This window comes from Phyllopteryx taeniolatus, chromosome 1 (genome assembly GCF_024500385.1).
Source record: "Phyllopteryx taeniolatus isolate TA_2022b chromosome 1, UOR_Ptae_1.2, whole genome shotgun sequence".
Taxonomy (NCBI): domain Eukaryota; kingdom Metazoa; phylum Chordata; class Actinopteri; order Syngnathiformes; family Syngnathidae; genus Phyllopteryx; species Phyllopteryx taeniolatus.
This window is the reverse complement of record NC_084502.1, coordinates 29,750,257-29,764,270: the sequence shown is the minus strand read 5'-3', so window position 1 is coordinate 29,764,270 and position 14,014 is coordinate 29,750,257. Positions and strand designations below refer to the sequence as shown.

The 14,014-nt window shown below is 42.3% G+C and overlaps 2 protein-coding genes across 2 annotated transcripts in view; one reads left to right on the top strand and one right to left on the bottom strand.

Moving 5' to 3' along the window:
- The window catches only part of otud5a (OTU deubiquitinase 5a), a 58,070-nt gene extending 55,635 nt beyond the window's left edge, over nucleotides 1-2,435 (bottom strand). The window contains exon 1 of the mRNA XM_061787665.1: nucleotides 1,483-2,435. Coding sequence (XP_061643649.1) covers nucleotides 1,483-2,049 — 567 coding nt within the window. The 5' untranslated portion in view covers nucleotides 2,050-2,435. The remainder of the gene's footprint in view (nucleotides 1-1,482) is intronic.
- Nucleotides 2,436-4,391: 1,956 nt separating this feature from the next.
- creg1 (cellular repressor of E1A-stimulated genes 1) lies at nucleotides 4,392-13,746 on the top strand. The gene is made up of 4 exons (XM_061787978.1): nucleotides 4,392-4,773; nucleotides 9,258-9,377; nucleotides 9,465-9,578; nucleotides 13,351-13,746. Exons 1-4 carry the CDS (start codon nucleotides 4,495-4,497, stop codon nucleotides 13,435-13,437), a joined length of 600 nt encoding a protein of 199 aa, XP_061643962.1. The 5' UTR covers nucleotides 4,392-4,494; the 3' UTR covers nucleotides 13,438-13,746.
- Nucleotides 13,747-14,014: the final 268 nt, after the last annotated feature.

Genomic DNA, 14,014 nt, shown 5'->3' with positions numbered 1-14,014 from the left:
AACACCCACAGAGTTAGAGAGCGGTGATAACGGGATTATTTTTTTTTAAGAATTTGAAGCCTCACTTTAGATACTTGCCGATTTTTTTAATAATTCAAATTTGGCAGACTTGTTAACAACACTCTTCTCTGGGCTTTGTCAAATTACCAGACAAAGTTGAAACCAGAAGTTTACATACAGACACTTTCCAAAAAAATAAAATATCATGGAAAAGTACATTTATTTCCATAATTCCAGTCAAAACGTTAAACGTTCATAGATATATATAGATTCAGGGCCCACCATTTTATTTGTTTATTTTTACATAATTTGGGCTTCATGCTCATAAAACCCACAAAATCAGGAATTCGAAAAAAAATGTAATACTATGAAGAAATCACCATTGACATCTCAGTTTTTGTAGAAGAAAATTAGAAATGAGGGTCACTCTATAATCAATCAAAATATGGTACTTTCAAAATGATAGTTTAATCTTCAATACTTGGTTGGGAATCCCTTTGCTTTAATCACTGCCTCGATGCGCTGTGGCATTGAGGCAACCAGCCTGTGGCATTGCCTGGGAGTTATGGAATCCCAGATTTCCTTGATGCTTGCCGTCATTTCTACTTTGTTTTTGGATCTGGTGCCCCTCATTTTCCTTTTGATAATACCCCATAGATTCTCAACGGGGTTTAGATCCGGCGAGCTGGCTGCCTAATCAAGCACTGTGATGGCATGGGCATCAAACCAGGTTTTGGTGCTTCTGGAGACATGAGTAGGGGCCAGGTCCTGCTGGGAGATGAAATCTTCCCCATATTGAAGCCAACTGAGACAATTAGTGTGTGACACTCAGTTTAAAACATTTAGGACCTGCAAAATGTGTGCTGATTTCTTCACAGTATTCAGATTTTTTGAAATTCCTGATTTTGTGGGTTTTATGAGCTGGAAGCCCAAATTATGTAAAAATAAACAAATAAATACTTGAAATTGTTTAGATGGTGGGCCCTGAATCAAGAATCTCTGACATTTGGACTTTTTCAATGAAATTCTGGAAATAAAAACTTTTTCCATGATATTCAAATTTTTTGGAAAGGGTCTGTATGTTCTGCCACCCAAAGAAAGTAACCTGGTGTCTATTGTTTACAAACACTATGTATGACAAGGTCTGTTTTGAAGAAGTATAAAGTACAGATATCTACATTGAAAAGTAGGGATTCAATATAAAAAGTGATCAGGAGTAATAAAAAAAATAAAAATAAATAGGTCTACTCAAGTAAAGTTAAGATACCTGAAAAATCGACTAAAATCCACAGTACCGAGCATACTTCCCACCACAAGCACCTTTTAATTTCGGCGAGCCAACGACATGTTGCTATGGCGACGACGTGATTGACGTGTACCCAAAACAAGCGTCACTCACTCCCACTTACCGGAGCGTCCATTTTAAACGTGACCCTGGAGGACCCCCACGCGGTATTGGCTTTCCGATATGCCGGCGCTCACCTGCTCGGCGGTAGCCGGGTCAACGGCCTGTAGGCGGCCGGCGTTCTCGTACTCGTCCTCGCTGTTGTTGCCGCCGGCTCCCTCGTCCGCTTCCTGGCTAGAGCCGCCGCCGCCGGGACCGCTCACGCCGGCCTGCCCACCTCCAGCCAGCGCCGCCGCCGCGCCAGAACAGGTGCCCGCTTGCCGCCGCCTTTTGCTGAGGCCGGGCCCGGAGCAGCAGCCGCTGATACCCCCGCCGCCGCAGCCCACCACGCCGGCTTGCGCCACCAGGTCCCCGCCAACGCCGCCTTCCCGACCGTCGCACGGCCCCGCGGAGGCCACGGAGCCGCCAGGCGGAGGAGAGGCCTGCTGCGGCCGGGAGTTCGCCTCGATGCTGCGCCGCTCGTCTCTGGCGGAGGGCGGCGCGGCCTGGTACGACCACGGCGGGGGAGAAGCCCGCGGCCGGGCTCCCGTCCTCCCCGCGTGCGGGTGCTGGTGAGGATCTGCGACGCTCCGGCGGTCGCTGTCATCAGCGTGATCCGCGACCCCCACCCCGGAGCTGGGCTTCTTTTTGGGCAGGATCGTCATGGTGGGGAGGAGGGAGAGGAGGATGGGGGGGTAGAGGGCGACGAGTCAGTCCGCCTTTTTGGATCAAAAGATTGCCTGTGTTCGGCGTCGAGCTGGCTGGCTAGCCGCGAATCACCAAGCAAATGTTCTCCGTCGACAACACGACGATTCCCATCGACGTTTCGACGGAACCCAACTTACAAACAAACAATAAAAAAGAAAGAAGACGTCTCCGTCTTCCCGGGCGATAGCTCGTGCACAAAACATCAACACAGGCTGACGGGCCCGCTTGCGTCACTTCCGGGTCAGGCTGCACTGTTACGTCAGCGTGTCAATGGTGCTGCTGCTAATATAAATAAAGATTTTAAAAATAAACTATTCATAAATGCCGCTCACCACGCTGCTATTTTTTTTTTTACCATGCTGCTAACTAACTAGTGTTGTTCCGTACAGTCATAGCGTCATTACGGGGGAAAACATCTGACTAAATTTACATATATCAATCACTTGCCTGCGATTCACTGGCATCCACTCCGGGGTGTGCCCCATCTCTCGCCCGAAGTCAGCTGGGATAAGGAAAGAACAGGTCTAATATTACTTTAAAAAGTGTTTTTGAATAAGTTTACGTCAGTTTTAATGAGTTTAAATGTATTTAAGTTTCTGGATGGAGCACAACTATAAAAGTATGTTTTCTATATGGTCTCTATCTATATATTGGACATTTACACATTTATCTGTAACGTGGCGGCACGGTGGCCGACTGGTTAGAGCGTCAATCTCCGGTCCCGCCTGTGTGGAGTTTGCATGTTCTCTCCGTGCCTGCGTGGGTTTTCTCCGGGCACTCCGGTTTCCTCCCACATCCCAAAAACATGCATTAATTGGGGACTCTAAATTGCTCGTAGGTGTGACTGTGAGTGCGAATGGTTGTTTGTTTGTATGTGCCCTGCGATTGGCTGGCAACCAGTTCAGGGTGTACCCCGCCTCCTGCCCGATGATAGCTGGGATAGGCTCCAGGTTCATTGTATTGTTTTATTTTATTAATGAGAGTATCAATATGTCACTCAGTTAAAATGATAGTAATTGGTATTTTACGGGTTGCGAACACACACGCTAGTGTTGACTAAATTTTTTGACTGACGACATACAATCCACTGCTCCCTCGTCGTGATACTTAGGTGGTTGCTAAGGCAATGCCATCCCAGCAAGAAGAAAATGGCTTTGACAATCACTCCATGTCCACTATAGTATAGTGAGTTGGACGTTCAAATGTGTGGTGAGCAATGATACAGTCGGGCTGTGTTCTGTGTGTTACTCCGTAATCACTGTATATGATTTTTTTTTTTTAAATTTAGTGGACTATATACAGTAGGATTCAATGAATTTTATTGTCATGCCATCACACATTTACAGATGATATGGAATGAAGTACAATACCCAAGGTCCCAGATTAGCCCAAAAAGTCCCAACTTGTTACTAATAAAATAAAGATACAAAATATATATATTTAAAAAATACTACAGTTAGTGACACAGTGCCCGACTAGTTAGCACATTTGCCTCACAGTTCTGAGGACCTGGGTTCAAATCTGGCCTCGCCTGTGTGGAGTTTGCATGTTCTCCCTGTGCCTGCGTATTTTTTCTTCTTCTGGGTACTGTGGTTTCCTCCCACATCCCAAAAAACATGCATGGTAATGGTTAATTGAAGACTAAATTGTCCGTAGGTGTTAATGTGAGTGGGAATGTTTGGTTGTTTCTATGTGCCCCGCGATGGGCTGGCGACCAGTTCAGGGTGTACCTCTCGTCCAAAGATAGCTGGGATAGACTCGAGCACGCCCACGATCCAAGTGAAGATAAGCAGTATGGGAAATGGATGGATGGATTATCTACAGTTGTCAGTGTGCAAAGATGTAAATCCAACAAGGATGTGGATGCAGCAGAAATACTATTTGAAATAATAATTGAAGTTTTTTTTAGACTAAGTTGATCATTTTTTGTCTGGTCTCTTTTGATTCACATTTATTTATCAAAAAAATAGTTTTAGTCTTTTCAATACATTTTTATGCTGTTCGGCCAGCGACCTTAAGTGTGCTTTGAGTTGTGTTTATTGTTTATATCTCCTTCTTGGAGTTTGTTTGCGCAAGTAATTGCTTCTTTCTTTTATTTAGTCATCAGTTATCCTGGTCACGGAAACCCGCAAAGGTTGAATCAAGGCCACTGGGCTGTTCTTGTTTTTGAAGGGTGAAACCACTTGCGGATGTATTTCTTTTACTTTGAAAATCTAGACCGGATCTTCTAGTTCGCCATTGTTTGTGCCTCAGTCCTGCGGTTTGTGTGCGGAAGTAATTGCTTTTTCTCTTACTTCGAAAATCAGGACCGGATCTTCCAATGTCCTAGTTGTTTATGTGTTCTTCGTGCGGTTGTTTGCGTAGTCAACGAACTGCTGTCAGCATTGATTCCACCGGCGACCATGAGAGCTCTCTTGCGGGATGTCTGCCTGCTACTCCTTGGGCTCACCGCGGCCTCTTCCCGGGACCGCCTGCCCCCCCACGACCAGGTGGCCCGGGTCGCCCGCTTCGTCGCCCACCAGTGCGACTGGGCCTCCTTGGCCACCATAAGCAGCCACAAACCGGTGGTGGGGCAACCCTTCTCCAACGTGTTCTCGGTGAGCGACGGGCCACCGGGCTTCGGCTCCGGCGTGCCGTACATGTACCTGACCCGCATGGAGATATCTGTGCAGGACCTGGAGGTAAGTCATCTATCAAATGGGAGGTGTTAAATGTCATCAACTACAAGTGCACGTTGCTTTAGTTTCCTTGTGTGCGAGGCTGCACAATGCCATCAATTTTATGTAAAGTTTCAATTTATTTTCTCGATGTACATATAGAAAAACAACATATTCATTAAGTGACGACGGGAAAAACGCTCATTCAGCGGTGCCTTGAGATACGAGATTTGTGTCACTCTTAACTCAAAACACCCAGATCTGAACACACATTTCCCCATCGAAATGAAGGAAATGCCATTAATTTGTTACAGCCTCTCCCCAAAAAACAATGTTATGTGTGTCTTAATGTGAAAAATAACATTCTATAGGGTTAAGGTTCGTATAAGGATATTATTGTCATACTTTATATATACATGCAGCAATGACACAGTTAAATATAATTAATAATACAATTAGATTACAATTGTTAGCCCATTTGCCTATGGCGTTTCCTATTGTATATCACCATTAAGCCAGCGGAGGCTATGTATTTTTTTTAAAATAAACAACGTGTAAGTCTCTTTGTTTATTGTTTAGTTTGAGAGTAACCTTCAGATGAGAGTGGAAACAATTGTTTAGTGCTGCTTGTTGTGAAGTTGAGTTCACTGCCACCGTGCAGCGCTCATATCTCAAGTTTGTGCTCGCAACGCAAAGCAAGAAATCGTCCGATCGATACCTCATATCTGGAAAAACTCGTAAGTTGGGTCACATGTATCTTGAGGCACCACTGTACTATTAAGTACAGTCTCTTATGTGCTCATGTTGCTGGCCTTTAGCGTTTGCAAAATTGCTTTCGTCTTTTTTCTACAAACAAGCATATATTGGCACTTCTCTGATGAATCTACATGTCAGCAGCATTCTATGTTTTCTTGAATAAACTTTATCTTTGACAACACCCTAAACGAAAAAATCAGTTGGGGTGTGGTCTGGTGATCAAATGACCCTTGTTGACAACCATCCATGTATGTGGTAATTCATTTTTAGGTGTGATAAAGAAGGTAAATAATAAAGATGTCTGAATAAGTCTTAAAACAGTTTACCTACTTTTCCACCTCCTCCTGTATACATGTGATTTCTCAAAATGTTATGTAATTTAAAATTGACAGTTGCAGTTTTTTTGTTGCAGCATTAAACCCCATATTTTTTTAAATTTCTTAGGCATGATTTTGCACTTGTGTAAACATTTGATACAATCTTTTTTCTCGCGTGTATTCAAGTCAACATGTTACATGTAGACTTTATGCAACAGTCGAAGCGTCACCATGACTCAGCAGCTTCTCAACTGTGCTTCAGCAGTTTTGACAGTCACATATTGGAAATGCAGTCATGTGACTTCAAATGATGATGGCCCAACACTGACCAGATGATTTTATTTTTTTACTGCTGTGCATTATATGAGGGGTCAGAAGCTACATACATTTTTGCAGTACAATTAAAGCCGTTTTTGTGATTTGAATATGAAACGTTTATTCGTTAACAAATGAGCAAAGCTTGATTTTTAGTAACGATGTAGCTGTTTTCAAAACATGCAATACATAAAATGGCAATTCAATACTTTGGTTGGAACCTTTTCAAAATTATTTTAATTGAGAACTTGCGTGGCAGCATGGAATGAATTGGGACGCTGACATCTTATCTTAATGATGGATAAGTACAACCCCAATTCCAATGAAGTTGGGACGTTGTGTTAAACATAAATAAAAACAGAATATAATGATTTGCAAATCATGTTCAACCTATATTTAACCGAATACACTACAAAGACAGGATATTTAATGTTCAAACTGATAAACGTCATTGTTTTTAGCCAATAATCATCAACAAGTTGCTAAATTGCTAACATAGGAGCAAGAAGAGTGAATGTAGCTTGCTTAAAGTTGTTTATTGACACTCCAGTTGAAGTTCATTGTATAACTAAAGTCACATAAGAATTACACCTATTGAACGCTCAAATACGTAACTGTGATTTTATAAAGGGAAAAAAACCTATTCAAACTTGGCCTCGTGTGAAAAAGTAGAGTACAAAGTAGTAAAAAGTAGAGCTATTATACACACAAGAAGAAAACGTGTTACAAGTGAAGCTTCCCAGGAGTGGCCAGCCTACAAAAATGACCCCAAGAGCACAGCGACGACTCATTCAGGAGGTCACAAAGGAACAACTTCTTAAGGCCTCCCTTGCCTCAGTTAGTCAGTGATCATGACTCAATGGTAAGGAAGAGACATCCATGGCAGAGTTCCAAGGCAAAAACCACTGCTGACCAAAAATAACTGAAAGGCTTGTCTTACAACCTCAATTACAATGAAGTTGGAATGTTGTGCTAAACATAAATAAAAACAGGATACAATGATTTGCAAATCATGTTCAACCTATATTTAATTGAATACACAACAAAGACAAGATATTTAATGCTCAAACTGACGAACTTTATTGTTTTTAGCAAATAATCATTAACTTAGAATTTTATGGCTGCAACACGTTCAAAAAAAGCTGGGACAGGGTCATGTTTACCACTGTGTTACATCACGTTTTCTTTTAACAACATTGGATAAACGTTTGGCAACTGACGACACTAATTGTTGAAGCTTTGTAGGTGGAATTCTTTCCCATTCTTGCTTGATGTACAGCTTCAGCTGTTCAACAGTCCGGGGTCTCCGTTGTTGTATTTTACCCTTCACAATGCGCCACACATTTTCAATGGGAGACAGTGGCAGGCCAGTCTAGTACCCGCACTCTTTTACTACAAAGCCACGCTGTTGTAACACCTGCAGAATGTGGTTTGGCATTGTCTTGCTGAAATAAGCAGGGGCGTCCGTGAAAAAGACGTTGCTTGGATGGCAGCATATGTTTCTCCAATGCTCTTTAAGCATTAATGGTACCTTCACAGATGTCTAAGTTACCCATGCCATTGGCACTAACACAGCCCCATACCATCACAGATGCTGGCTTTTGAACTTTGCATCCATAACAGTCGGGATAGTTTCTTTTCCTCTTTGGTCCGGAGGACACGACGTCCACAATTTCCAAAAACAATTTGAAATGTGGATTCGTCGGACCACAAAACACTTTTCCACTTTGCATCAGTCCATCTTAGATGAGCTCGGGCCCAGAGAAGCCGGCGGCGTTTCCGGGTGTTTTTGACAAATGGCTTTTGCTTTGCATAGTAGAGTTTGAAGTTGCACTTACGGATGTAGCGCGAACTGTATTTACTGACATTGGTTTTCTGAAGGGCGGCACGGTGGATGACTGGTTAGAGCGTCAGCCTCACAGTTCTGAGGACGGGGGTTCAATCCCCGGCCCGCCTGTGTGGAGTTTGCATGTTCTCCCCGTGCCTGCGTGGGTTTTCTCCGGGCACTCCGGTTTCCTCCCACATCCCAAAAACATGCATTAATTGGAGACTCTAAATTGCCCGTAGGTGTGACTGTGAGTGCGAATGGTTGTTTGTTTGTATGTGCCCTGCGATTGGCTGTCAACCAGTTCAAGGTGTACCCCGCCTCCTGCCTGATGATAGCTGGGATAGGCTCCAGCACGCCCGCAACCCTAGTGAGGAGAAGCGGCTCAGAAAATGGATGGATGGATGGAGGGTTTTCTGAAGTGTTCTTGAGCCCATGTGGTGATATCCTTTACACATTGATGTCGGTTTTTGATGCAGTGCCGCCTGAGGGATTGAAGGTCACGGGCATTCAATGTTGGTTTTCGGCCTTGGTGCTTACATGCAGTGATTTCTCGAGATTCTGTGAACCTTTTGATGATATTATGGACCGTAGATGATGAAATCCCAAAATTCTTTGCAATTGTACGTTGAGGAACATTGTCTTTAAACTGTTTGACTATTTTCTCACGCACTTGTTCACAAAGAGGTGAACATCGCCCCATCTTTGCTTGTGAATGACTGAGCAATTTATAGCCTTTTATACCCAATCATGGCACCCACCTGTTCCCAATTAGCCTGTTCACCTGTGGGATGTTCCAAACAGGTGTTTGATGAGCAATCCTCAACTTTCTCAGTCTTTTTTGGAACGTGTTGCAGCCATAAAATTCTAAGTTAATGATTATTTGCTAAAAACAATCAGGTTTATCAGTTTGAACATTAAATATCTTGTCTTTGGAGTGTATTCAATTTAATATAGGTTGAACATGATTTGCAAATCATTGCATTCTGTTTTTATTTATGTTAACACAATGTCCCAACTTCATTGGAATTGGGGTTGTATATATTTGTTTCACAAAGAACATTTACACAAGTTTGAAACTGTATAATTGTCAACAATATGGTTAACGGCGTTAAGTTACACTCTAAAACTTGCGTTGGGGAAGAAAAAAAAGTCACCGTGCTTGTGCGCCGGGACTTCAACGTGGGTTCACTTCCCGTAGTAGTCTTTTATTCAAATTTAATTGATGCACCTGGAATTTTGTTATGTCCAGTTAAAGCTTAAGTGAGGTGAACTGAATCCTTGTCTCCGTGCAGGTGAACCGACAGGCGTCTTTGTCCATGTCTCTGGCTCAGACTGACTACTGCCACCAGCAGGGCTTCGACCCTCAGAGTCCTCTGTGTGCGCACATTATCCTGTCCGGATCTGTGCTGGAGGTATGTACCCACAAACTGTACAAGCACACTCACATTTTTAGTGTGTGCTCATCAGACCATTCACATGCACCTGCTCATGTTCTTTAGGTGAACAGCACAGAGGCAGAGTTTGCAAAGAAAGCCCTCTTCAGTCGACACCCCGAGATGATTGACTGGCCGTCAGACCACAACTGGTTCTTTGTCAAGTTCAACATCACACAGGTAGGTTGGACAGCAATAGCTGATCTGTAAGGCTTTAAGGACTTTGGCTTTGTGACTATTGTCGAGGCGCAGCTGTCCCAACCGCAAATGAAGAGGTGCAGGACTGTTTGCACACCCCTTGGCTTTATTCGCATGTCTCCTCGCATGCCTGTATTTGTGTGATCTGGTTCACTCTGTGGTGTGGAACAGAAAATACACAGGAGAGTGTGAGTTGAATTCCCCTTTGAGGGACTGTAAACCAGGAGTTCTCAAACTTTTTGGGTCCATGGAATCCTTACAGGCGGCACGGTGAACGACTGGTTAGAGCGTCAGCCTCACAGTTCTGAGGACCCCGGGTTCAATCCCCGGCCCCACCTGTGTGGAGTTTGTATGTTCTCCCCGTGCCTGCGTGGGTTTTCTCCGGGCACTCCGGTTTCCTCCCTCATCCCAAAAAACATGCATTAATTGGAGACTCTAAATTGCCCGTAGGTGTGACTGTGAGTGCGACTGGTTGTTTGTTTGTATGTGCCCTGCGATTGGCTGGCAACCAGTTCAGGCTGTACCCCGCCTCCTGCCTGATGACAGCTGGGATAGGCTCCAGCACGCCCGCGACCCTAGTGAGGAGAAGTGGCTCAGAAAATGGATGGATGGATGGACTCCTTACAGGGGAAAAATTTTTCCAGGCATCCCCATCTTAATCCTAACGCCATTTAAACATAACTACCATGTGTGCCCCTAAATGCCAAAGAAATTATAAAGTTGCCTATTTTTGAGGGGGGGGAAATGTTACAGTTTTGATATTTTTTCAAAAGAAATACATTTTATTAGGCCTCATACGATTAATCGAATAATTTGCAAAATTCGATTAAAAAAATGTTGAGGCAAAATCTCTGCCTCAAAACGTCACAGGGATTATTTTTCAACATGGACTCATATTTACTGCTGTCGCACGCACCAGTTGTGGAAAAAAGTTGGTGTGATGGCAGCGAGCCAGGAGGAAAGAGTCCATAAAAGACAGCGAATGTCCAAAGTTTGGGATAATTTCACACTTAACAAGGACAATAAAGTACAATGTTAATTGAATATAGCCTACCATCACTGGTTAAAACATTAAAATATCCCCACAAGTGGTCGAGGAGAGACACAGCCACTGGTGCATTTTCAATCACTTTATTGAACAAACATGGAATAATCCCATTCATACACAAGCTACCAATGGCCACAACTCACACAGACTTGCTGAAGCTTAATCAGTTAACAGCCAGCTAACTCCACACTGTCATTCATTGACACCCACGGCCCTCGCCAGGCCAGGCCCCGCCTTTTAAAGCCATACAAACTCAAAAGTCACATATACTACAAGTCGAAAGTGAAGATGGCGACCCCAAGTGAACAAAATTAATACATGCACCTCAGCACCTATTGTATTGTAATGCAAAACCAATTTTTATCAGATTGCTTAATTAGTTGATGGGATAATCAGTAGAATACTAAATTCTAAACATATTTGATACCCCTAGTAGTCTTTACAACACAGGTGTTACACTTAAGGCTTGGGGGCCAGATTCAGGCTGCCACGTCATCTTTCATGGCCCTCTAAAATAGTGTTTCTACTTTGTTTCTTGCTAAATGGGGTTATTCTTTTCAGTTTTACCAAAATTCTGTGCCAAAATTGCAGTTTTTCTTCTCACACATAAATATTACAAGCAATTTTTCATCAAATCACTTCTGAAGATAACTTGAACAATAGTTGTATTGTGTACTTTAATATTTGGTTGTCACTATTTTAATAAGCCTGCACATTTTAAAGTGACCTTTTATTGTGGGTAACCTAAGGCACACCTGTACAATAATCATGATGTCTAATCAGCATCTTGTTATGCCACACCTGTGACGTGGATGGAATATCTCGGCAAATGAGAAGTGCTCACTCACACAGATTTTGACAGTTCTTGTCTCCATTGAAAAAGTCTTTTTGGATCTCATGAAAAAATGAGAGCAAAAACAGTATTTTGCTCATAATTTTGTTCAGTATAAATAATGACATGCAGATCCCATTGTGCACATGTTATAATATGATGTAATTATACAGTTATGATTTTTACAGTCATAGCGGCCCTCTGAGGGAAACCATTACTACGATGTTGCCCCCGAAAATGAGTTTGATACCCCTGCTTTAATTTGTCATATTCTTGCAAAAGTTGTATTTTTTCCAAGAGAAAGTTGTATTCATATGACAAAGTTAATGTTAAACAAGGGAGGAAAGTCATACTTTAACAAGTGATTTAAAAAAATATAACTTTATTTTCGTAGTGTATTGGGTTTTTTATTCTGGAAAAGATGGCTTTATTCTAAAACCAAAAAGGACTATAATCTCACAGAAATATGCCTTTTGTTCTAAAAAAAAAAAGGTAATTATTACTTATTACCTTTTGTTCTATAGTCCCCCAAACTTTACTCATTGATTATAGTATATGTGATGATTTGTCACAATCATATCTGCGCTTGTATTTGGCCAAAATCTAAATTAGGGAGAGGTAATTGGTTATGTTTGTTTTACTGGGGTCTCAGACCCCATATGTACTGTAGTTATGCATTTTTTAAAATATGACATAATATTCATTCATTCATTTTTGCTACCGATTATCATCATAGGGTCGCGGGCGTGGTGGAGCCTATCCCAGCTGACTGCAGGCAAGAGGCGGGGTACACCCCGAACTGGTCGCCAGCCAATCGCAGGGCACATATAAACAAACAACTATTCGCACTCACATTCATACGGAGCCCCCCTGGTGCCAAGGTATGAGAAAAATAAAATTCATTGATAATCTGTTCCCTCAGTTTAGTAAACTGTACCCTCAGTTTAGTAAACTGTACCCTCAGTTTAGTAATCCGTTCCCTCAGTTTAGTAAACTGTACCCTCAGTTTAGTAATCTGTACCCTCAGTTTAGTAAACTGTACCCTCAGTTTAGTAATCCGTACCCTCAGTTTAGCAAATGTCTGGGGCTCCGTATACCTACGTATATCTGTCAAGTGAAGTAAATTCTATTTGTATGTTATATTCTTACTCGTGTGAATTCTGTGTATAAATTGTCATGTCGTGATGTATCGTGCATCCCATTTTTTCAACTGAAAGGCAATATTGCTGTAGTTCGAGGGGGTTGATCATTATATAGCAGTACTACCAGGACTGGCTACAATTAGCCTGCGTGTTTCTTAAACACAGTACTAAATTGAGGGTACGGATTACTAAACTGAGGGTACGGATTACTAAACTGAGGGTACAGTTTACTAAACTGAGGGTACGGATTACTAAACTGAGGGTACGGATTACTAAATTGAGGGTACAGTTTACTAAACTGAGGGAACGGATTACTAAACTGAGGGAACAGATTATCAATGAATTTTATTTTTCTCATACCTTGGCACCAGGGGGGCTCCGTACATTCACGCCTACGGGCAATTTAGACTTCAGACTTCAATTAACCTACCATGCGTGTTATGGGGATGTGGGATGAGACTGGTGTAGCCGGAGAAAACCCAAGCAGGCACGGGGAGAACATGCAAACTCCACACAGCTGAGGCCGGATTCGAACCTGGATCCTCAGAACTGTGAGGCAGATGTGCTAATCAGTCGTTCACCGTGCCGCCTATGACATAATAATTTATTGAAAATTATTTTGCAGACTACCAAGAAGTTTGAGAATTGCTGTTATAAACAGTTTGTTTATTTATTTATTTATTTTTATGCTCCTGCCTCTCGGTAATGTTATTCTCCCACCTTCTGTTGCAGGTGTGGGTGCTGGATTATTTTGGAGGGGTGAAGACTGTCAATCCGGATGACTACTACCAGGCCTCCCCAAACAATAAGCACAAGTGACTCCCGTGGGTTTTTAGTGTGTTGTTCTTTGCAGTGAATCATTACGTGAATTTCTTCCAGTGAATGATGTTAAACTGATCTGCTGTCATTTACGAGTGCCTTACATAAAACTGCAGTTTGAGTTTGGATTGTCTTGTTATGAATATTGAAAGAGAGTGCACAATGTAAATGTCATGTGGTTGGAGTGGAAAATGACACAGGCACCTTGCCTTTGATTTTTGTTTACTTTAGAAAATTGTAAATCATATTTTTTTACACAGAACATATACAATATACCTTGTTGAATAAAGTTTGTGTAATATAAGAGAATGTCTCCATCTCCTCTGTTTGTGATTAATACGAAGTTGAAATGCTATAACGTGGAGGCCAAAACCATGGTATCTTCTAGGCTTTGTCTAAAATAATTGGAAACTAGAATAGCATTCAATTACTGTGCGGCGCGCAATAGGCAGCATGCACTCTGACAAGACTGAGGCAGTAGATGGCAATGAATGACCTTTAACGTGAGGCCAAACGAGAGCGATCTGTATCCTGCTAACATTAGATCATGGTAAACTTAGTATCATCAATACAGAAC

Bases quoted from the DNA above. Each gene is read 5' to 3' on its own strand.
- creg1 (XM_061787978.1), top strand. From the start codon at position 4,495: ATGAGAGCTCTCTTGCGGGATGTCTGCCTGCTACTCCTTGGGCTCACC. The intron at 9,378-9,464 runs GTATGTACCCAC...CATGTTCTTTAG, and splicing joins TGTCCGGATCTGTGCTGGAG to GTGAACAGCACAGAGGCAGA. The intron at 9,579-13,350 runs GTAGGTTGGACA...CTTCTGTTGCAG, and splicing joins TCAAGTTCAACATCACACAG to GTGTGGGTGCTGGATTATTT.